Source organism: Aedes aegypti, chromosome 1 (genome assembly GCF_002204515.2).
Source record: "Aedes aegypti strain LVP_AGWG chromosome 1, AaegL5.0 Primary Assembly, whole genome shotgun sequence".
In the NCBI taxonomy this organism is placed as follows: Eukaryota; Metazoa; Arthropoda; class Insecta; order Diptera; family Culicidae; genus Aedes; species Aedes aegypti.
Genome location: NC_035107.1, coordinates 111,793,979 through 111,819,757, shown reverse-complemented (window position 1 = coordinate 111,819,757; position 25,779 = coordinate 111,793,979). Strand labels below are relative to the sequence as shown.

Below are 25,779 nucleotides of genomic sequence, written 5' to 3'. Positions count from 1 at the left end.
ATGATTGTTGCTAATTCATCTTACGATTTCGAATCAAAGAAAATCAGTTGGTTTTGCACTGACACATCTGAAAAAGTATCAGCATACTTTATGTATGTTAGCGCGTATAGTGATACTTGTTCAAGTCAATATAAACTATCAAGATTGAGTTTTATCACTTTGAAATGCAAGCTGAAAAGTCATCATTGTTACCAAAACGAATGACGGGCTGCTTTGCCTTAATAAAGAGTCAATCAATCAATTGTTCCATTTTGGACCATGTCAATATGACTCTCTGATGATATTATGGCTTTGTCATAGGTTATGTACAGTGAAAACAATGCGTTATAAAATTTTATTAGTGCAAATGATTAATTAAATGCAAATGTACTGTGAAAACCAATAAATATATTAAATAAACAGTTGCCAATGCATTCCAAACAACTACATTTTGTAACATTTAACAACAATCAGAAGAATCTATAAAGTGTATCTTAAAAATACTTTGAAATGTATGCATCATATCTTTGAAAATGTACTATGTATTTCGTAATATTAAATATGAGCGAATTTCAATTAATAATGCCTTAATTATCACATTTTTCCAAACATGCATAATCCTTATAAATATTCTCAATTCAATTCGAAATGCATTTTGGTCGTCCCAAACATGACTTTTTCATGCATTCTTAAGTTTGTACTGCTTTTAGTTTGATGTTTGTTCATTTTGGAGGTGTTTAGAATTTTGTCGCGAAATTTTGATTTCTGGCCCATAGTGCTATGGGTTGATCACAGACAATTTAGAAATTTTGAACACGGAAATCGACAGCAAAGCTCATCGATTTCATCATACCAAACTATTAGCGCAAATCAATGAGTCGACCAACTTGAACATGATGATCATGGCACAAGATAACCATAAGTGTGAGATTAGATTCACCATGTCTCAATAGCAAACACGATTATAATATGTGCGCTTCAAGATATTTGGTGTACTGTTAGAAATTTGGAAGGGTCGTATCTTACGTCTACAGACTAATTTCAGTTGATTTTCCAAGAATTAATTACCAGACTAATTAATTTTTCAAGAATAACATGGTAAATTAATCCAGGAAGGCATACTAATATTTTCTAGCAATTCTTACATGCATCGGGGAATTTTGAAAGGGATTCTTCCATGCATTTTTCAGCTTTTCTCCAAGAAAATGTCACGAAATTTGTTGTGGAATTCGTTAAAAAGCACTCACAAAATTCCTTTTGAAATTTATTAAGGCATTCGTGTAGGAATTTCTCTTGTGATAACACCAGGAATACCTTCAGGATCATTTCAAAAACTTTTTAAGCTTTTATATAGGTTACCGAACAGATACTGAAATTATTCCAGAATTTTATTTCCGATAGGTTCTTTCATAAAACCTTCAAAGCAATCGTCAGCAAATTCCAAATAGATTTTTCCAAAAGGAGACTTCAACAGCTTGTCACCTTTACTCACAGAAGTCAGGATCGATGAAGCGTCCTGTATTTTCCCTAGCTTCTCTACTGGAAAAGGGTTGGCTCAAAGCTTTGAGCTTTGCTACCAACACAGCCTGCTAGGGAAAATACAGGACGCTTCGATGCTTACTGACTTTAAAATGGCTTGCTCAATTTTCACCACCTAATTAAATTTCAATCTTGTCGCTCCCTTGCGACGCCTATGCACCTATTCGTTTCCATCATTTGCTTCTATAGACTCCCTTTACCTAGTCGCATGACCGATATAGCCATAAAACAATAATAATTTTAAAACAATCACGGTCGACACCTTCTCCTATATAGATGATCAACATAACGGCCTACTTTTCCTATCGAAAAATGCAGAGCTGAAAAGTGCTACTTTTCAGCACTCTTTTCGGTGCTGAAAAGTAGCACTTTTCAGTACTGTTTTGATAGGCGTCAACTGAATAACCCAGTCTCGTCATGCCATATGTGTTTATTCTGCGCAGCGTGAAAGTCGAGATTAGTCGTTCCCACCTCGGGTGACTTGAGGTGACTAATGTTAATCAAACGGGAGCGAGTCGACAATTGTCACTTCATGAGATTCATCTCACCTAACACTGCGCACAGTATAAGCACAATTGCATCTGATTCATGGATTTATTCTATAGCGATTCTGATGTGGGATGGGATCATCCAGCCATTGTAGTCAGCTACTGATGGGAGCGAGAAAATTTGTGACATTCATTGGTACTACTGTATCACAGCCTACGTGATTGAAAAATACTGAATTGAAACTACGGATGTGGGTTCTCTTGAAATGTTTGTTTGTGCTTTTAAAGTTCATCCAGCTGAAACGGCATTTTTCGAAATAGCAAAAAATGTTGTATGCAACTCGTTGCAAAACTCGATTTTTTCAGCACTCGTTGTATTTATCCAACTCGGCGAGCCTCGTTGGATAAATGTACAACTCGTGCTGATAAAATCATCATTTTGCAACTTGTTGCATAAATAACTATTTCCACCATGTTTGAGGTGGAACTGTACCCTACTTGGCACATTTGATTCACTTCGGCAGTGGGTTTTTTTCGAAGCTGCTGAGCTCATACTGTGCATCGTATTAAAGTGCTTCTTATCGCAATGCTTCAGAAAATTCGACCGAGAAAAACCGCCTATGCCAAAGTGAATCATGGAAGTGCCCAAGTAGCTTTGCACCCTACGTGAAAGAATTTCAAACCTTTTTTGATTCCGGGACTCCTAGTGCTAATTATGCTCATACACGCTCAAATGAATCTTGAACCCTGCCCCATGAAAGTTTCATAATAACCCCCTTTGGACACAGCGTGCGATCCAACACTGTAAACAACCCAAACAACGGTTCAGATTGGGTAGACGGCTGCACCCACACACCCATCAATTCAACTCCCACATCGCTCTCTGGAAAAGCGCTGAGAATTTTCCCTTCTCAATGTTTGTGTGCTGCTCGCATCGCCTCTCTATCCTCTCTTTCAACCGGAGAGAGCGATGGTGGTGTGATCCGCGTTCCATAACTTGGTCGTCCTTTTTCCACCGCTTGCTTGGCACTCAGTTGTCAACGAGCGGTTGCGTCTTGTAGACGTGGAGAAATTCAGGTTGGCAGGGAACAATTCCGGATCCGAACTGTATATCTCCCTTCCAAGAGTTGGTGTTTTTCTTCCCCGGGGAAGAAACAGAGGTGAAAAATCAATTTCAATCTATTCTAGTGCACCAATTTGGGTGAATAGTTTTCCACTGCGGTGGGAAATTTGTGGATAGTGAAAAGTGCCAGAAAATAGGGTGGGAAAATTGATGTGCATTTTTTAAGGCAAAGGTTGCTGCAATCGAGTATCGAATGGTGTTGCAGCCATAACAGCCAGTGTACAGTGAAGTAATGCAAATCGTGCAAAAAATATGAAGTCTGTTCAATAAAATTCGTCTTCTTCATAAATCGGGTGCCCCGAAGAGTGCGATGGTGTTTGTGAAATTTATCGTTTTTGTACGGAGCTAACTGCGCGATTGGATCGTTGGATATAAAAGAAGAAGGAAGAGAGGTCTTTTTTCGCAAATTTTTCTTCCTCATCTGCCTAGCGCTAGCGACTTTGCGTGGCTGTGGATCTCTTCTTGTTGGTGGTGTTCGCGCGAAATGAAGCACAAGTGAAAATACAATATTCCTGCTGATCAAGCAAAAACCTAAATGTAGAAGTCGGTTCGCAAAGAGGAAAATAATATACACAGTCACAGCCAAAATAAAAGGGGCCGCATGCTTGTATTCAAGCAATTTGACTCAAATCTTTCGTTGAGATAGGAAATTATTTTGTTTTAATGTGTTACAATTGTACTTTAGGGTTAACTTATTATCTTTTGATACTCAGCAAAAAAGTTCATAATTTTGAGCACTTAATTAGAGGGTTTGGTTTAGTCGTAATACTTATTGATTGTAATTCGATTTGTATCAACCAGCAATTTTATTGTATGATAAATAAATTACAATTTCGATAATTTTGAATAACATTTTGATTTTTAAAGACGCGAAACATGTATTTTAAAACAACGTGTCAAAAAAGTGCCCACTTGGTATTTCCTTTACTTAATTTACGCTTATTGGTTGAAAATTTTTACTTCTCTGACATGCTGCTTTAGATTTCAAGGACTTCTAGCAGACATGTTAAAGTATTATGTGATAGTTTAAGGGAATTATTTTTCTACATCTGTTAAAGTGTTTTGTTTTACGGAACACATGTATTGAAACCTTGCTAAATCAGTGAATTAAATTGAGTGATTTGGTCTAATTATATAAAGTCATGTAAAAAGTATGTAAGTATATAAAGTCACCATGTATCCTGTCAAATTACAGTTCTGAAAAAGAGAAAACTTCAATTTATAACATCAAGCTATCTCACCGTAAAACCACAGACAAACAGACGAAATACTTAGAACAAATCGTGATTGAAATAATAGTCACCATAACATGTATGCCCAATTCTGAATTCGGCGTGTTTGACCGATGGGCCAACAGATTGCGGTAGCGAGCAAACGTCAAACGCGAACATAAACGAAGCAAGCGCTGCTAGTGGTGGATTGACTGCCTACAGTATATTTGAATCGACCGTTAAAAAGGTCGATTGACAGCGATGAGAATGTGACGACTGTTTGTGATTTAAAAAAGGTTTTACCACAGTTTTAATTTGAACTATAAAGAGCAATGAGCCGGCAGTTTTAACTCGACTCTAATTGAATCCAGATATATACCTTAAGTAAACTTTGTTGTTCACTGCTTCAGTACAATCCGAACTTGGGTTAAGTGGATAAATATCTGTGTTTTCACGATATTTGCATAGATTAGACCTTCCGTAACCTTGAAAATGTATAAAACAACATTGAATGCATATTTTTACAAGTTGATTACATAATTTATAGTTTTTGAACTATGCACTGTGAAGTCGAATTAATTTCTTTTACGAAAAGATCCTGAACCGGCGAATTCAGCTTGGTCTTGCTTATTAGCTGAGTGCTTTTCGCTACGGCTATCTGGGCCCCTTGATTTAGTACGGGGAAGACACTGGTACAAATCAAGCTGTCCGAAACTGGTATCTATTCCTTTTATTTCTCGTATATAAAGGATTATTGTTCTTTCTCGTTTATAAAGGAACAAATGCTGCAAACTTTTCAAGCTAAACTTTAAGTTTTAAAGTTTTTACTTTCTTTCACAGATGCGTTTCAATGTATCCAGGGCCGCATTTACGGGAGGGCCGAGGGGGGCATGGCCCCTGGCCCCCCACATTTTAGGGGCACCCCCAAATCTTGACTAAAATATTTATACAGTTAACTCTCCCTTACTCGATATTCCGTATCTCGATATCGAGTTAGAGAACCATAGTTAAAGGTGGTTTTCATGGCTAACTCGATGGTCCCTTGGAACGCAGTTGCACTGCTTTTGTGTTCTGTAACTCGATACCTCCCTAACTCGATGGTCCCTTCAATATCGAGTAAGGGAGAGATGACTGTAGTTAAACTTTCACGAATAATTAGAATCAATGCAATAGTACATACATTTGGGAAACTTATTATTTAATTTGAAATATATTTTTTTAAGACCCGGAATAATTTACGGAATTTTTGGAAATAAATTCTAATATGTAAAATTACTAGAACAAAATATTCAAACATTCAGAATGGGATTTTGTATGACTTTACGAGAAAGAAGAAGATCATGAAAGATTCAAAAATGATTTGGATATACAAGTGGAGTGCCTAACATGACTTTTCCAACTTCAACGAAAGCTTTATCAACGATGCTTAAGACTGGATTCGAATGCAGTTTATATATCTGCAGATTATGTGATAGGATCTAATTATTCAATTATTTATTTTGAAAATTACTCTATCGGTCACATTGCAGACCTGGTAGCGTCAAAGTGTCTTGAATAGAGGAACTTTTGAGAGCTCTAGCTTGAAAAAATGTTACAAAAGAGATCAGACAGGAATCAAAAAGAGACCGAGAATGGATTAAACAAGAAACAGAAAAACAAAATGTAACTTAAAATCAACCAGAAGAAAAGATAATCAGGCCAGACATTTCTTTTTTTATAAATCTTCATTACGACATTTCGATAGTGTTACTGCTCGTATTACTGTATGTGATTTTTCATGATATTTTTTGTAGCTATTTGATGAGGATTTAGGTATTTTCCCAAAGATTCAGAGATAATTTCGAAGATTAAGTTATTATTTCCTGTGGATTCACTGCAATCTTAATCGGAAGTATGTACTTCAACAGAAAAGTAAACGCCTATCTCGATGCGTTCGAAGTTTCTTGCGAGAAATGCTCAAGAAAAGCATTTTTCTTCGATCGCAGTACGCAGTTGAAAAGAAATGTCAATTCAAATGGAGCTCACTGTAGAAAACTTCTTGACCATTTCTTCCGAAAAAAAATTTACCTTCCTTGAGCGGAGCAGCATACCTAGTTTAATGAGGGAAAAAGAGACTTCAGGGAGCATTTTGATTAAAATATAGATCTCAAAGCTCTCCCATTAAAAATGGATACTATTCAGAGACTTTCAATAAAATAGAGACAGTCTCTAGAAAAAAGACCTGCTATCAGCCCTACAGAAATTTTTTCAACTCAAAACTGTTAAATGAACATGAATAGCATAAGCATAATTTGAATTAAGGTACCTATAAGAAAAGACTCATCAAACGAATTTTGTTGTTGATATTGACAAAAACATTGAATTTAACCTGTACACACTTAAATTATTTTACAAGAATCTGTAAATTTCACCGTAATCTTAACAGCTGAACAGCTAGGTAAAATAAAACACCCTGATTCCGTTGAAATTTGCCGGATTCCGATGAATTTTTACCGAATACTGTAAAAATTTACCGTATTCCGTTAATTTATTTCACCTAACTTTTCAGCTGTTGAGATTTCGGTGAAATTAACGGATTCCTGTAAAATAATTTAAGAGTTTAAACATATAAAATCTACTAAGATGTGTTAAATATAAAAAACAGATAACATACGTTTAAGACCGATTGTAAAACTGTGTAAGACAAGGTCATTTCAAATGGCAACACAAGTAGCAACATCGTGGTGGCTCTTTTATTGCTAAGTTCCCATGGCGATGTCAGTGGTGAATATGAAACATTTCAAGATACTTATATGCATCACTGATTGTCGCAATACGTTGTGTGGCGGCGCTAGTGTTTCAACGTGTTTTAGTTTGAATATTTACACAAGTTTTCAGAAGATTGTTGTTCTAAAATCTGTTATCTGTAAAAAAAATACCCACAATAATTAGAATTTCAAATCGGTTTACGTTCAAACCTTATATTTAAAAACATTACAAATATCTAGTCTATGCTTAAGTATCAAAATGTTTTTTTCTTTTCTTTTTGTCCTACATCATAATGCCTGACTGTATCTTTACCTGCAACCATGTACTTCGTTTTGGTAGAATTAATGGTCAGGCCTATTCTCGCTGTCTCCCTCTTCAGAGGCACGAAGGCCTCTTTCACTGACCTGCGATATATTCCAATCAGGTCTATATCGTCCGCAAAGCCAAGTAGCATGTGCAACTTTGTGATAATAGTGCCATTTCTCTGCACGCCACATCTCCTAATAGCACCTCCGAGTGCAATGTTGAACAGTAAATGTGCGTCTCTCTGCTTAGATCCGTCTAACGTCACGAACGAGGTTGACACCTCGTCTGCGATCCGAACACTTGATTTCGAACCATCCAGCGTAGCAGGTATCAGCCTAATTAGTTTCGCCGGAAAACCATTTTCAGACATTATCTGCCAAAGCTCATTTCTTTTCACTGAGTCGTACGCCGCCTTCAGATGGCTCTCACGAAAATCAGCTTGGTATTCGCCGACGAAGGACTCCTCGAGCGGTCTCAGTCTGTTAAACAGGATGCGCGACAGAATTTTGTACGCCGAATTCAGCAGGATAATTCCTCTGCAATTGGCACACTCCAGTCTGTGCCCTTTCTTGTAGATAGGGCGGATGAGGCCATTCAACCAGCCGGTGGGCAATTCTTCGTCCTCTCATACCTTCAGAAGTACTCGGTGGATCGACTGGTAGAGCTGCTCACTTCCGTGCTTGAGAAGCTCGACCGTGATCTCGTCCTTCCCAGCAGCCTTACAGTTCTTTAGCTCGCTGATAGCCTTTTTAACCTCTCCTATGGTCGGTGGGTCCACAGCTTGATCGTCATCAGCTATGTTCATCCTGTTCCTCGCGGTGCCATTTTCACCGTTCATCAATTGCTGAAAGTGCTCCTTCCACCTGGCAGCCACCGCCGTTTTATCGGTCAGCGAATTCCCTTCTCGATCATTGCACATGGCGGTATTGTACCGCACACCATTGACCGATGCATAGAATCTCCGCATATCATTCCGGTTCATGCTTTCTTGAGCGTCATCTACCACACTTTCTTCGTGCTGCCTTTTCTTTCTGTGGTGGATTCGCTTTTCTTCGGCTCTCGCTGCCCTGTACCGCTCTCTGTTCTGTCGGGTACCGGGGGCTTATGCTTGGGCTTCTGGCGACATTCTTCATATCTGTCATCTCTTCATCGAACCAGTCGTTTCGTCTTCGTCGTTGACCAGTGCCAATCACTTGCCGCGCCGTTGTTGTCACAGCTTTGTGGATACACAGGCTGTTGACGTCTCCAGGAACGTTGATTCTTGTGGGCTTCGTAGCCGTGCGGTTAGTGTCACCGAGGCATTTAGCCACATCGTGCTAAGGAGTGTGGGTTCGATTCCCGCCTCAGGCCGAAAAACTTTTCGAGAGGAATGTTTTCCGACTGTGGCACTGTGGCGTTGCATGCTAGTCCGTTATCTAGTGTGGTGCTTCCTTCAAAGGGCAAATAGCCTACTGGAAGCCTTAACGTGTAATATCTTTTTTTAAACTGCTCGTCTAGTTGCTGACGGTACTGTGCAGCTACCACATCAGTCGACGAGCTTTGTATTTTGAAGCGCAGCGTTCTGTTTGTTGTGGAATTCGTGACGCTGGATAACCGCGCCCGAATTTTAGCTACAACAAGATAATGATCCGAGTCGATATTATGGCCTCGGATGGTCGTGGCATCCATGACATCTGAGAAATGTCGCCCATCAACCAGCATGTGGTCTATTTGGGAGCAGGCATCGCCACTCGGGTGTCGCTAAGTGTGTTTGCGGATATTCTTTCGTGCGAAGTAGGTACTACTGATTGCCATCCCTCTAGCAGCAGCGAAGGTTACTAGTCGCAGGCCATTATCATAGGTAACGGAATGAAGGCTTTCCGTTCAAATGACGGGTCGAAAGAAATCTTCTTTCCCGATCTGCGCATTTGCGTCGCCGATGACTATCTTGACGTCTTGTTTTGGGCACTCTCCGTAGGCCTATTCCAGGCTCTCATAGAACTCATCCTTTATGTCATCGGACTTATCGTTCGTTGGCGCATATATGCTGATCAGGCTGTAGTTGAAGAACTTGCCCTTCATTCTCAACACACAGATTCGGTTGCTCACCAGTTTCCACCGATAATAACGATAATACCACAGAAAAACTTAGAATCTCATATGATCCATTATCTGAATTGAACATGCTGTTATAAATCTCAGATGAAGCAATTTGATCAGAATCTCAGTACTGAAATCTAATAAACGCTAGGAATTTCCAAATGTTATGATTGTTATAATCTCAAGATCTCTTCTTGGAATACGTAATTCTAGCAAAAATTACAAAACTCCCAGAAATATCTTTGATGTCAAATCATCACAAAATAATGCAAATAAATGGATTGACAGATTCATCGCAAATTTTCGCTACAAATCTGTGAAATTTCATAACATACATAAATTTGTGCGAATTATCGCGTAATTAGAGTTTATTCTCGATCACACGATGTATAACGAAAATGTAGTAATATTTATTATTTCACATAATTGCAGTGTAAATAAGCGACAAATCTGGCATTTCTCTTATGTGCATGATTTCACGCTGCATTTTACATGGATTTTTCTTTCTGAGCAGCATCAGTTGACAGCTCACTGCTACCCGTATCGTATTTTTGCCACATTTTTTCGATTCTCATCTGTTTTTGGTCGAAAAAGTCTTTTTTTAATCTTTAGTCAATTTACCTACAAATATCTTTGTAAAAACCTGTGTTGCGTAACAAATTTCAAAATCCTACTCCGTAGGTTAATAAGAGTTTTTGCAAACATTTTCAGCCGTTCTAGAAATGTTAATAAATATTCATGTAATATTTATTATTTCGCTTAATTTATGATCTCGCCCTAAAAGCGTTATAAAGAGATATGTACTAAAAGAGATATGTACTACATACATCGCAACGCAACCATCAGAACAAAAACAAAAAGATGATTTTTTTAAATTACCTTAGAAAGTATTGAAAAAAACTAAACAGAAAGATGGCATTTATTTTTGAATGATTCGTGCCCAAAGTTCGTGTCAAGTGTAAAAATCTTAACAATCGTTTTCTATCTCGAAAAACTACGATCTGTGATCACAGATATCTGTAGGCCAGAACAGGAAAAAAATCTGCGTAACTACAGATAAATCTGTGTATGTGACATCATTATGTAGTAAACGCTTATGTTCGAAAATTGTGCGTACTATATGTATATTCGAAAGGTTTTCCCAGGAAACAACAAATAACAGTTTATTTAAAAGAGAAGAGGCTATAGCTTTCTGCATTATTGTGAATTCTTATGAGATATTGTCGTTTACTGGCCTTGTTGTTTACTAATTCATTGCAGCGATGCTAATAGTAAAGTTGAGCGATTATCATTTATATCGCCCTATGGAAAACCCTATACAAACATTTTTGTTGGTCGTTTTAAGCTTATTCCATATAATCGTCAAACGAAAAATTCTTCACTGGTCCACTGGTCGTTCCGTGTGTCCGTTGTCTAATGTAAGTTATGTTCAGTCTGTGCAGCCTCTGGCTGAAGACGGTGTAAATTGTCTTTTTTTTTAATGAGAGTGGCTCATTCATTTTTTTGTACTGATTTGTCAATTATATCCGGTTGAAATACATGTATCCCATAATACAACAAACTTGAAAAGGTTTTGACAAATAACTCCCCTAAACTATCACAAATCGCTTCAAGAAGTCTGAAAAAAGGGAAACCAGCATGCTCGTGACAAAAAACTTTGGACAAATAAGAGTGATATATTGCCAATAAAAAGGAAACTCCAAATGGGCACTTAATTTTGACATGTTTATTTTATACAGTATGTATTGTATTTTAAAAATCAAAATTGCATACAAAATTTTTATTTTCAGTCTACCTCAAAAATTATATGTTAACTATGAAGTACAAATATTTCCGTTTCAACAAACGATGTTTGTCTATTTGCGTAATTACAAACAATTGTGCTCTTTATTTTGGCTGAGACTGTTATACCTTCAACCCAACACGGAAACAATCCGGTTGCAAAATTGATTTACCCAGTTTTAGTGCAATTGGTGTAGTGTTAAAGATCGCATAGAGGAAGTTCCTCTACGAGGGCGAGGTGAAAGTTACTGCACTCTGCTGTTTGTCAAGTGCATCGACGTCATAACAAAGGAGAAGTGTTGGAAATAACGTAGGTGCGGGGAGCAGTCGTTGTCGTTGCAGAGGAATTTCGCGCAATCTCCGGGTCTGCGCCAAAACCATTTGAATAGCTGCTCATAATACACACTATTACGTCTTGGGCAGCACGCGGTGAGGTACCGTTAGAAGAGCCGCGTGCGCGTGGAGCATAGCAGACGAGTGGGGTGTGATATAGCAGAAGAAGAAACTGGCAATTGGGGCGTTGTATTTTTAAGCGTGGCGCTAAGATAAACACCATGGAATCGACGACGACGGCAGTCACGGGAAATGGCATTCAGAAACAAGAACCGGATGCAACGAGCAGGGCGCCGCCGGCGATGATGAGTAAAAATCAGATGCAGAAGCAACCGAAGGAGATTCACTACGTCAATCCGTTTGTGCACAAACTTATTTGGGACGATCCCATTGATAAAGTGAAGGTAAGTAATGTGCTTTAGTTGTACATATTGTACTTTACGTACGTCTCTTTCGGGATAATGCAATCAAGTCTAAAGATGAGGAATACTTTGAAGCACGTGAAATAAGTATATGGCTGTAGAACTAAAAATAGATGGAATAAATCAACTTAAAATTGTTGAAAATGGCTTAAAATGCTTTAAAACGGCCTGAAATGACCTTAAATGGCTTAAAACAGCATAAAATAGCTTAAAATGGCTCAATATGGCTCAAACCACTTACAATGGCTAAATAACTTGAAATGGCTTAATGTTTCACTTTGAAATGGCTTACAACGTAGAACTAGTCTCAGATAGGTTCATTTTCAGAAGAAATTCCAAGATGAAACATCCAGAGAAGTTCTTTGAAATATCTGTGAAATATTTCATGAAAAAAAATAACTAAAAATAAATTCTTTGAAAAAAAAAAAAGTTTATTATTTATAGTAAAATACATAAACGAAACTGTTGAACAGTTTCTTGGAGCAATCGTCCAAGTTCCATGGGGATCAAGTCTACCAAGTTTCTCCTACCATATTATTAATACACAATTCGGAGAAACGATTTATAAATGGCGTTTTCATCTTCTAGAACTTCAAAGTTGTCCTGTTAATCATAGCCTTGCTATTGATGATTTTGCATCATAAAAATAAACAGATATCTTTATTCACAAACCCACGGCCAGTACGATGAAAACCACTCATCTCCCAATATAGCTCTATATCTTATAGCATGTATACCGAGTTCAAATGACTCTTAAACGGACTTCTTCTTCTCATTCGCTCTTATTTTTCGAGTCTCTAGAATAGCACCGTTTCCGTCCATCATACAATGTAATGTATAGCGTAATACACACGCACAGAACATATGTCTACTAACACACCGAAAAAATGCCACTTGGCCAAGCCTCTGCTTGCACTACTGGAGCAAAGTAAGAGCTGTACGAGTGTGGCAGTTAAAGAACTTTGGGTACACATGCACCCGTACGGGTTCGGATGCTTCTGTACTTTACGCTTCTTATACTTGAGAATTATGTTGATATTAATACTTGATTAATTATATTGAGATTGGACAATGTTTCGAAGTGCTGGAAATGTTGTTAATGTATCACAAAATTAGAAAACACCCCCATCCGTAAAACGCTACGCCATTTATAAACGTTCGATTAAAAAATATGTGATATTTAGAAGTTATTTTTGGACGTTAACTACGTCTTACGGCAATATACTGGGTGTAAATTAAAAATCTAAAATAATGCGACCGTCACGAAATTATGTAAGATTTTGAATACTATCAACTCATCCATTTATCGGTAGATTTTCAATATTTTCCCACCAATTGGTCGGAAATTTATACAAAATTTTACTCAAATGGAGAAAACTTTTGATTTTTGACGATAGACTGTCGAAAATTGGGAAAATGTCGACCCCTTTCTTACGCAACCAAACCCACGATTCTGTTGGGTTGGCAAGTGCACTATAAAAGCAGACCGATTTCTGCTTTTTGGTCATTCTTCTTTTGACGTTAACTACGTCTTACGGCAATATACTGGGTGTCAATTGAAAATCTAAAATGTTGCGACCGTCATGATATGATGTTAGATTTCGAACTATAGGAAGGCTGCAACTATGGCAATCGACTAAAATTCAAATTCAAAAAATCACTTGGCGTAGTTAACGTCATGCGGTCGTGTCTTGTACACAACCCCCTCTGATTTTTATTTAATTTTCACGAACTATTTGAAACTACTACTTTTGTAATTTATAGTTTTCTTACTGTAGCTTTGTTCGAACTAATGTTATTTTCTTAACTTGGAAATGGCAAAAACGCCAAGTTATAGTTGCTACTAAATTAATTAAAAATTATAAAAATAGTATTATTATCAAATTGTTTGATTCTTTGTTCAATCTTTTACCTATATTTTCTTTTCCCAAAATTGTAAATTTGATTGTTTTAATAAGGATGACTCAATTTTGAATAGCAAAATTCTTGAATCGAAATCAAATTTTTTTTAAAATTGCAATATATTTTGTAATGAAGCTGTTCATAGGGCCCATGTTTCTAAATCATTTTTTGGAGCTCACTAAGTGTTATCTCATGAAAAGCCATCTTTCTTACTAGAGGTGATTCAATCAGGAGATTTTTTGCTGACGGCTGTTTTTTGCCTCTCATCTTTTATTTTGGCGAAAAGCAGACCTTGACATGGACGGCTATTCCGCTGGTTCGTCGATGGATGGACTTCAACGTTTGCTTCTCTGTGTTTCGCGGCCTCTTCATCGTTGGATGAATGTGAGATGCCAGCAGGCAGACTGGACGAGACGGCTGGAATTCGGGAGAGAGTCTTGAGAATAGGCTTCCTCTTGGCAATATATTACTCAAGAGCGACGATTCCCAGAGGCCCAGCAAAGATCGTGATGCGCACGATGGAAATAGCATTCTCTGCTTGTTTTGACGGAAGCACAAATACACTTCCAAGACCGTGTGATGCTTTGCTCTGATGTGTTGTACAACATACGCAAAACAACTACTAAATGTGTATATGTTTCGTTGATTAGAATACGAAACGAAGTCTGGTTTGTTTAGAGATCTGGTTACTTTTGTTGATGTATTGCTACATGCTGCACTTTATATTTCATAATGAGTACCGTTGTGTAGTGTTTCTGCAACATTTTTGAGTTGTGGTCTTGATTGATTGATTAAAAACAAAAATATGAACGAACGGCGTGAAATCGAAAACCATTATTCGTATACATGCAGTGGGAACGATATTTATGTTCCCACGCTTTGGAATGCAACGTTAAACATTTTTGCATCGTGTTATCTAAAGCCCAACTGTTTTTCAGGGAATACTGGTCCAATCAGACCCCCCAGATGTTAATTATGTTTTATATTGTCAAATAAATGAGCAATAATTATTATACTTCCGTGTGGCTGGGACGATGAACACACAATACCTGATGTATCTCAATCGTTTAAGATGTTTAAAAGTACATGCATGTTTGTAAGACTGAATAATAAAACTTTTCGACAAAAAGTATAGATTAACAGTGCGCATCGTACCTTCGTGCTGTGCGTACATCCCTGGCCACGATCACAAGGTTTGACGGTGCCAAAGTAGAAGGTGCACCATAATAATACCCGTCTGTGAAACATATCACCTTCCCAATACTTTGGCACACCTCCAACGGTTCATGATTTATCATGAAACGGCTGCATTCAGGCGGAGGATCTGTTAATATGTTTCGGCATATTATCAGGTCCTCTTCGAACGGAGGGACCGCCAGGGCTCATTAGTTACTTATAAACCAGTGCTGGTTGTTTGATGTTTCAATTCGTTTACACGAGCTGTAGCATCCTTTGTACTAATCAGCAATGGTGGTTAAGTTTCGAAGCCAACGTGTGATCAATCGTTTTTTAATGCAACATAAGAATGGGTGTTTGGTGGAACTGTGCGTTACACTCGTCGTTATTAAATTTAGTGATTGTGAAGGTGGTAGTGATTTTATAATTAAATCTATAGTGATGAAAATTTGAAAATTAAGGTGGAAGTGATTCTGATAGTTTTGTTATAAATATAATAAAAATGATGTGAACTCTACTAATTTAATAATGCCCATAATACATTGTGCAATCATTTTTCTGAATATAAACTTAATTGCCTAGTTCTTCAAACGTGCATGATAAAAGTGTTAATACAGTTAACTCTCCCTTACTCGATATTCCGTATCTCGATATCGAGTTAGAGAACCATAGTAAAAGTTGGTTTTCATGACTAACTCGATGGTCCCTTGAAACGCAGTTGCACTGCTGTTGTGTTCTGTAACTCGATACCTCCCTAACTCGATGGTCCCTTCAATATCGGGTAAGGAGGAGATGACTGTAATGACAGCGAGTGCAGAAGAATGGATCGAAGTGATTTTTTTTAATGTGACTTTCTTGATCATAGTGCTAAATCGTAGTTTGAATAGTAATGACTCTACAGCAACAAAAACAATGATACATTTAAATTGAATATCTTTTAATTACTTAGTAATGCTAACAGATGGTAATGCTAACAGATTTATATGAAAATGGTGTGATGTGAAAAGTGATATAATAGAGAGTATATCTGAAGTGTATTACGAAAGTTGATGAGTGATAATCGGTGATATACGTGATAGTGTCGAAAATAAAAGTGACGGTAGTGAGTGATGAAATGAAATGGGGAATGAGGACCTTTTAATAAAACTATTTCGTTCTTCACTTTAACCACTCTAGTAGCATTTCAGGCCTTATCCTAGTTTGATAGTAGTCTCAACTACTAGACTGCAAAACTACGGCAAGGGCTGATTGCTGCTAGCGTACACAGTGACCATTTGAGCAACATTGCTTAGGAACGTCTGTGTGATGAACGCAATAGAGGCTTATAAAAGCAAATGCTGGGAAGGAGCTTAGGGCAGATTAAGAGTGCCAGTACTACCCCTATTGCTACCGGAAAAAAAAAAAAAAAAAGAGATTAACAGTGCGCATCGTACCTTCGTGCTGTGCGTACATGAATTCTCTCTGCTCTTGTAAGTTTTCTTGAAAACTACCTAAAGCAATAAAACACTACTTTTTAGTGCTACAAAAACAGTGCTTTTCAGTGCTAAAATAAAAAAGGGTACTTTTCAGTGCTACTAAAACAGTACTTTTCAGTACTATTTTTTCTACTATTGATCCCTTTACGATCCTTGTTTATACTCGTGCCTTCGATTTTTCGTTGGACCCGTTGGCGAAAGCTAGCGGTGGTAATCCTTCTTGGACACCGTCTTCTCTCGTTTATTCATTAAACATGGTTGCAACTACAAACAAAAGGAACGGTAAATCTTTGAATTTACAACTTCCTTCCAAAACAGTGGGATTTAAAACTGTCTCTAAACGTAGCAAGAATGGAAGAAAGGACATTCTCCGGATGCGAACTTTCTTCCAAAGGTGAAATGAATAATGTTGATAATTGTATCGAAATGAGCAATCAGTTCGATGCTCTAGACAAATTTTCCGAACACCAAATCGAAGCAGCCTCTAGCCCAGGCTCTTCGATTCAAGTGAGGAAGCAAAGAGTGCCGCCTATCGTGGTCAGTTGTTCCGAATTTGGGGGATTTAGGCAGGAGATCTTGAACTCCATTAGGGGAATCAAGGTTTCCTTCCAAATCGCAAAGAAAGGAGACTGTCGCGTTTTGCCGGAAACTCTTAAAGATCGCGAACTTCTTCTCAAACATCTTGAAGAGAAGAAACACAATTTTTTTACGTATGACGACAAAACTGAACGTTTGTTCAAAGCCGTCTTGAAAGGTCTCTCACCTGAAGAGATCATAAATGGAATAAATGATTTACTTGGATTTTCCCCAGTCCAAGTAATCTTTATGAAAAAGAGAATTCAATCTGGCATTGTTCGGAATGGGCTTTCGCAAGAATATTATTTAGTTCACTTTAAAACTAAATAATATTAAAGCTTTAGAAAAAGCAAAACTTATGTTCGATGTCCATGTGACATGGGAACATTTCCAGAAACCTGGAGGAAATTACCAGAACCCCACTCAGTACCGTCGGTGCCAAAAGTGGGGTCATGGTACAAAAAATTGTCGCATGGATGCTAAATGCATGATTTGCTGAGGTTCTTCTCACGCTAAGGACGTTTCTCCAGTGAAGGAAGGAAAATCATACTGATTTTGATTCTGATCATGTCCCTGTTACATTTCAAATATCCCATGAAGCGATTCTCAATCCTATCAGCTCCACTTTCAATTATTTACGAGCCGACTAGAATATATATATATATATATATATATATATATATATATATATATATATATATATATATATATATATATATATATATATATATATATATATATATATATATATATATATTAAACATCTATTGATTCTAATCTTGATGTTAACATTTCATTACAAACTAAACTTGATATTGATAATGCTCTTGAAACTTTAACAAATTCCATTGTTGAATTCTAAAATGTGAAGTAAAATTTGAATCCGTGATTATAGACGATGATCTTAAACTCTTGATCCGCCTTAAATTCGTGAAGAGAAGGCAATTTCAACGCACTCGCGATTTTGCTATGAAAATTATATGGCAGGATTTGCAGAAAGAAATCAAGAAACTTTTTGCATAATTAAGAAACAAAAATTTTGAAAATAAGATTTCTCAATTGGACCCTAGCTCTAAGCCCTTTAGAAAATTACCTAATTTTTTTTTAAATCCTCAGTAGCCAATACCGGCATTGAAAGAAGAAAACAAATTATTACTAAATGCGAAAAAGCGAATGCTATGCAGTTTGAAAGTGCGCACAGGTTTGATTTAGGACTTACTAGTCCAATTGAAAATCAAGTTACTCAGGACTCCGAAAATATTCTCAATCAAGAGAACGTTTTCGAAATTTCCTGGGAGACTGATTTGGAAGAAGTGCATTTTGGGACCGATATTTTCACATCTGACTTACGGGGATTTTTTTTTATTATCGTACAAATTGGGCCGAAGGGTCTCAGATTTTCATGAAACTTTTTCCACAGGCAGGGCTCATGGATATATGAATAAAAAAAAATTGAGAAAAATTCAGGGTCGCCTATTTTTCCGGAAAACTCAGGTGGAAATTTTTTGTTTTCCCTTGACACTACTTACTTTGAAAAATCATAACTCAAGAACGAAGCATCGTAGAAACAAAGTTTTTATATGAAAATTTAAGCAAATTTTCTCAAAAATCCAAAACAAATATGAACTGGAAAAAGTTTTCCACAAAATTTTCCACCGTTGGGAAACAACGTAAAGAAAAGCCGGAAAAACTATGCCCGAACTCGTGGAAAATTTTCAAAAAAATATTTTCGAGAAGGTAATTTTATAAGCTTTAATCACTGAAATTTTTGGAATGCACTTTTTTTTCGTTTTTGAGTTATGGCCAATTTTGTGAAAAATGTTCAGATGTGCCATATAAGACTTTTCTTTGAAAAATCATAACTCAAGAACGAAACATTGTAGAAACAAAGTTATTATATGAAAATTTAGGCAAATTTTCTCAGAAATCCAAAAAAAATATGAACTGGAAAAAGCTTTCCACAAAATTTTCCACCGTTAGGGAAATTCATAAAGAAAAGCTGGAAAATCTATGCCAGAACTCACGGAAAATTTTTATTAAAATATTTTTGAGAAGGAAACTTTATAAACTTCAATTCTAGTAACTTTTAGGATGTACTTCTTTTTTGTTCCTGAGTTATGGTCAATTTTGTAAAAAATGCAAAGTTTTGCCATACATGCCTTTTCGTTTAAAAATCATGACTCAAGACTCATCATGACTTGTCGAACCGGTAATGGAGCACTTCACGCAAATTTTCATCTTTTCCGTAATCCACCGAACTCCATTCGAATGAAGCTTACTGATGAGGCCTTGGCTGATCGATCGAAGATTTGTCCTTACTGATTTGTGGCCGTCCAGTCCGAAGGGGTTACAGCATAAAGAATTGTATTCGTAATATTGAACTTTGTCCATTTCAACAGCTTCGGGAAAACTTTTTTCACTTTCCAAAAATTTGGAATATACAGCTGATAGACAACACTTGCACTTTCTCACTGCTCTTTGTTAGTTTTTGGTAAACTTATGATTCTCAAGCCATTTCAACGCTTTAAACTTGAATTGGTATAGGTATTGTGATATTGTCTACCCATTTATTTAACTGTCAATTTTGTAGTTACCTAACAGGAAAAAATTGCCTACATTCTGATTGAAGAAAACTTTGTTTCTATGTAGTTTTGTTCTTAAGAAATTTTGTTTATGAACTTATAAATTTGTAAATATATGGTTCAAACAGCTCATCCTAGCAATATTTGATCATGTTTTAGGAACGAAAAATGAGCGTATGGAAAAATATTGTAGGATGGGATCTTATTGATCGCTCTTTTCAAATATACTTTGTTTGAAAGCTGGAATAGCTAATCGGGTTTTCATTATTTGTTTTCATAAACAGTGAAAAATGTCCTGGGAAACTGATTCCATTTCAAAAATTTCATATTTTTGAGATAATTTGAATCCGGTTCGACAAGTCATGATGAGTCTTGAGTCATGATTTTTAAACGAAAAGGCATGTATGGCAAATCTTTGCATTTTTTACAAAATTGACCATAGATCAGGAACTAAAGAAAAGTACATCCTAAAAGTTACCAGAATTGAAGTTTATAAAGTTTCTTTCTTAAAAATATTTTATTAAAAAATTTCCGTGAGTTCTGGCATAGATTTTCCAGCTTTTCTTTATGAATTTCCCCAACGGTGGAAAATTTTGTGGAAAACTTTTTCCAGTTCATATTTTTTTTTTGGATTTCTGAGAAAATTTGCTTAAATTTTCATACAAAAACTTTGTTTCTACAATGTTTCGTTCTTGAGTTATGATTTTTCAAAGAAAAGTCTTATATGGCACATCTGAACATTTTTCACAAAATTGGCCATAACTCAAAAACGAAAAAAAAGTGAGTGCATTCCAAAAATTTCAGTGATTAAAGCTTATAAAATTACCTTCTCGAAAATATTTTTTTGAAAATTTTCCACGAGTTCGGGCATAGTTTTTCCGGCTTTTCTTTACGAATTTTCCCAACGGTGGAAAATTTTGTGGAAAACTTTTTCCAGTTCATATTTTTTTTTGATTTTTGAGAAAATTTGCTTAAATTTTCATATAAAAACTTTGTTTCTACGATGCTTCGTTCTTGAGTTATGATTTTTCAAAGTAAGTAGTGTCAAGGGAAAACAAAAAATTTCCACCTGAGTTTTCCGGAAAAATAGGCGACCCTGAATTTTTCTCAATTTTTTTTATTCATATATCCATGAGCCCTGCCTGTGGAAAAAGTTTCATGAAAATCTGAGACCCTTCGGCCCAAACCCGTACGGTAATAAAAAAAATCCCCTTACCTGAGTTACCTCAGGGATGTCAAAAATCCTTGTTTGCAGATGACGTAGGCCTCTCCGCCAAATGACGAAGTCTGCGTATCATCTGTAGTCGATTGCAAAAAAAGTTTGGATATTTTTTCTTCATACTTGCAAAAATGGAAGATTTCTCCTAATGCTTCCAAAACTCAACTTATAATATTCCCCTATAAACCAAAGCTCTTTATTTAAAACCTTCAAGTAGACATGTTGTCACGATGAGAGGGGTTCCAATAAATTGGTCAGATGAAATTACACTCCCGTGCAAAAGTTTGGGTTCACCCCCTAAAAAACATACAAAAGTGTTCTGTCCATATCTCTGTGATTACACGTCCAATTGAAACTCTTTAAGCCGCATTCGAAAGGCAAAGAGTTATTCTTAATTCGTATGTATTTTTCCAAAAACCTTCTTTGAACTTTGTATACTAAATTTGTACTTAAAGTTGTGACATTTTTCAAAAAACACTTTGAAAAATCATATCTAATTTCCTCAGCTTTGGATCGACCAAAATTTGAAATCGGAGTGTCATTAGAATCGTAATCTCATATTCTTTGAAGAGACCCCACGAAATTTTGGCGGAAAAATCTGGAAAGTATTCAAAATCAATGAAACAGTCAGTCAAGTCATCGTGCAAAAGTTTGGGTTCACCCCTCAATATGATGCAAATCGTGCAAAAGTTTGGGTTCACCTGAGCCGCATGCACATAATTTTTGTCAATATCTCTGCCATTTTTCAACCGATTTTAATAGTTTAAAGCTTTTTCGAGCGCAACTAATGATTGGTTTGAGATTTCACAGATTTTTCATGGTTAAAGTATGTTCAGGTGAACCCAAACTTTTGCACGATACACCATACTGAGGGGTGAACCCAAACTTTTGCACGATGACTTGAATGACTGTTTCATTGATTTTGAATAGTTATCAGATTTTTCCGCAAAAATTTCGTGAGTGCTTTTCAAAGAATATAAGATTACGATTCTAATGACATTTTGATTAAAAATTTTGGTCGATCCAATGCTGAGAAAATTAGATATGTTTTTTCAGTGTGTTTTTTGAAAAATGTCACAACTTTAAGTAAAAATTTAGTATACAAAATTCAAAAGATGTTTTTGGAAAAATACATACGAAGTAAAAATAACTCTTTGCCTTTCGAATGCGGCTTAGAGAGTTTCAATTGGACGTATATTCACAGAGATATGGACAGAACACTTTTGCATGTTTTTTAGGGGGTGAACCCAAACTTATGCACGGGAGTGTATGTATCTAGGGCTCATGCTAGATAACAAATATGTAAAATGTCTCTTTCCCCTTATTAATAGAAAATCAAATATATGTATAATAAATCTTCGAGCTGTTTAGTAGAATACCTATAAGTAGATGAAAAACCCCGATTTTAGTACTATACCATTTAGTTCCACTAGAGTATGTATCCTTTAACAGATACGCGTATTTCGACCTCAACAGTAAGGCCGTTTTCAGTGTCGTGTACTAGACTCTTAAGAACAAGCTTTTGATATTCAAACAAATTTTCAGGCTAGCCATGTTGTATGCTGTACCAAAATGGACTAGCTGTTGTAATACCAGAAGGCAGCTCTGCAGAGAATTCAAAATAAAATTTTGAAAATGATTCTGAAGCTTCCTTCCTGGTAGAGTACCAATGAGTTACATAGAATATCCGGGGCCCAGATAGCCGTAGCGGTAAACGTGCAGCTTTTAGCATGACCATGCTGAGGGTAGTGGGTTCGAATCCCACCGGTCGAGGATCTTTTCGTAAAGGAAATTTTCTCGATTCCCAGAGCATACAAGTATCTTCGTACCTGCCACACGATATACACATGCAAAAATGGTCAATCGGCAAAGATAGCTCTCAGTTAATAACTGTGGAAGTGATCATAAGAACACTAATCTGAAAGCAGGCTATGTCCCAGTTGGGACGTAACGCCAGAAAGAAGAAGAAGAAGATCCAATGTTGAATACAATCTTCTATTGACACGATTAATGCGTGTAGTATCCGGAACCACCATCCAGGTGAATTCAACTCATCTGTAAAAAAAATCTTAACTGATACGGCAAATGAAAATTTCATTTCATTCAATGTAACATGTTGTCAACTAAATGTTAATAAAATCTTTTACCAAATTAGGATGATAGTGTTGTCTAATCACACAGAACACCTAAATATAAGAAATGAATATTATGTTTGGAATGTTAGGGGAAGGGGTGGTAAAATGAACACCTTAAAGAAATCATCTTGTTTCTGATAGAAAAACGATAAATTTGTATAGTTCTATCGCACAACATCAAAAATAAGGATGTAATCTATAGCAGCGACATGGATTCAGACTAAAATAGCTAAATTTTCACATATTTTCATCGCTATCAAGAAGCGTTGCAAATGTTCATTTTACCTGCACTATGTGGGTAAAATGAACAGCGGTTGGTGGTAAAACGAACACCATGCAAAAAACGTGAACAAACCCAATTTTTCTGAAAATTTGCATTGCTTCACCGAAAATACATCCATTAATGATTGTAAGCCATTCAAAAAGAATTATGAAGGTATCAGATTTGACATCATATCATAACGATATTCACCTCACTGAAAAACCTCAAGTCTTCCGAGAGAAAAGTTACGTCAATTCTAATTTTCAAACGTGGTTTTCTAAAATCTTTATTTTCGTTGATATTTTCACTTCAATTGACCTACGTATCAACTCGAACACTCAAATTTATGCTCTAAATCGTCCGTGCGTGATAAAAAATCATCGAAATTTGTTTTTTCTCGGTAAAAGGCACGGTGTTCATTTTAACACCCCTGTTCGTTTTACCACCACTTCCCCTACTTATAAAGAAATACAAAAATCTCATCGGGCTAATCGTTCGTTGAAGTTGAAGAACTTGCCCTTCATTCTCAAAACACAGAGTCGATCACTTACCGGTTTCCACCGAATAACTCGCTTCATGTATTTCCCAATCACTTTGAAGCCAACTTCACGTTCTGCTCTGTCTGGAATTCACGTTCTCCGGTTTTCGGTCAGAGTATTTCCTTGATAGCTACCTTGTTCACGCCGACACTCCGCAGTTTACGAGCCAGGAGCCGAAAACGCGGGGGTTCATTCACGTTAGGAAATTCTAACGTTATAGAAATAGCTGTAAGATATGGTAACTTCCATTGCCGGCAACGCCATCTTCTTCGAAAAGGAAAGGATTGTGATGGTTTAACACCTATCTATGAAAAAGAAATAGCTCAAATTGAATTGAAAATAATTACTCAGATGATTAACAAGGATTGAAACAATGCAACAAATAATTAAAAAAAAACTAACGTTCGTTGCACATAATTTAAAAACAATGAGAGTACGAAAAATATTATAATTTAATTCAAACAAAATTTTACGTTTCAATTGTCATTCAAATCAAATATATCATCATAGTCTTTTTTTAGTATTAAGACAGAGTCTGTTTCTCAGCCTAAGAGCTTTTCGACAGTTGTTAACTGAGAGCTTTATTTGCCAGAGTTGTCAAGCAGCAAGATGATGTTTTGTGCCCAGAACATCGAGGAATTTTCCATCAGGAAAATATCTTTGACCGACCGGACTTGAACCTAGCCACCTTCAACATAGCTTTGCTTCATAGGTATCATGCATAGGTAACAACTACAATGGGCGCGGCAAATGTCTTGATCTAGGTCTTGACTTATTTTATTTGTCATCCAAGACCTGAGATATAACATTCTGAGTACAAGCGCCATCTATACCGCACACTTGTTATAGTATTGGAAACTACATTTGCAACTTAACGGCTTTCCATTCAAAATGGCCAACTCTGGTTGACTAGGTGAGCTAACAATTCAGCTATGCATGAACCGATTTGATTTTTTTTTTGCAATTTCTCATTGTAATATGCTATTTTTCATCACGCCAACCTGTCACGAAACGGCCTACTTTCATGCACTCAATTATACAGTGTCTTTTTGTTATGGCTATAGCGGTCATGCGACTCAAAGGTCAATGGGGTCTATAGAAATTTTTTGCAAATCATGGAAATGGATGGAAATGAATAGGTGGATAGGCGTCGCAAGGAAGCGATAAGATTGAAATTTTATCAGGTGGTGAAAATTGAGCAAGCCATTTTAAAGTCAGTAAGCATCGAAGCGTCCTATATTCTACCTAGCTTCTCTAATGGAGAAGGCTTGGCTCAAAGCTTTGAGTTTTTCTGCCACCACAATCATTTGCAAAAATCTTCTATAGACTCCCTTTAACTTTAAGTCGCATGACCGCTATAGCCACAACAAAAATAATATAAATCAATCACGGTCGATACCTTCTCCTAATTATACAATGTCGTAATAGTCATTTCCCAACTCAGGGTGGCCACCGAACCGGGAAAAACAGGAAAAGCGGGAAAAAGACGGGAATTTGAATCCACCGGGAAAAAGACGGGAAAAACCGGGAATTTGAGAAGATCACCGGGAAAATGGTTTTGAACGAACATCTCCAAGCTGGAATCTACAAACCAACCTCCAAAATAAGTTATAGAAAGTAGTTATGTTTAATGATATTGCCATGAGGCATCCGCAATTTTGAACAAATATCCTTCAAACATTAATAATTTAATTTCTTCTATGCTATACCATATTTCTTAAAAATGTTTCATTCAGTTCATAGCAATGTTTCGATTTTTTTTTAATTTTTGTTCTTGCACTGTCAGGGCTAATATTTTTTGAACTTTTCTCTAATATTTTTGCTCGACGTTTTGAATCAAAATATAACTACTTATTGCAGATTGGTTAAGCACTTTTCTGTATTTGCTGAATACCACAACTAA

At 36.6% G+C, this 25,779-nt stretch overlaps 1 protein-coding gene across 9 annotated transcripts in view; it reads left to right on the top strand.

The window, feature by feature from the left end:
• Positions 1-3,027: 3,027 nt before the first annotated feature.
• The window catches only part of LOC5570702 (lysophosphatidylcholine acyltransferase), a 66,919-nt gene continuing 44,167 nt past the window's right edge, over positions 3,028-25,779 (top strand). For 2 of the 9 annotated variants that reach the window (XM_021845360.1, XM_021845309.1), the window contains exons 1-2: positions 3,029-3,358; positions 11,433-11,992. In XM_021845360.1, coding sequence (XP_021701052.1) covers positions 11,810-11,992 — 183 coding nt within the window. In that variant the 5' untranslated portion in view covers positions 3,029-3,358; positions 11,433-11,809. Of the gene's footprint in view, positions 3,673-11,413; positions 11,993-25,779 lie in introns of those variants that run through there. The other 7 variants (XM_021845320.1, XM_021845356.1, XM_021845334.1 and 4 more) reach the window with 7 other exon arrangements.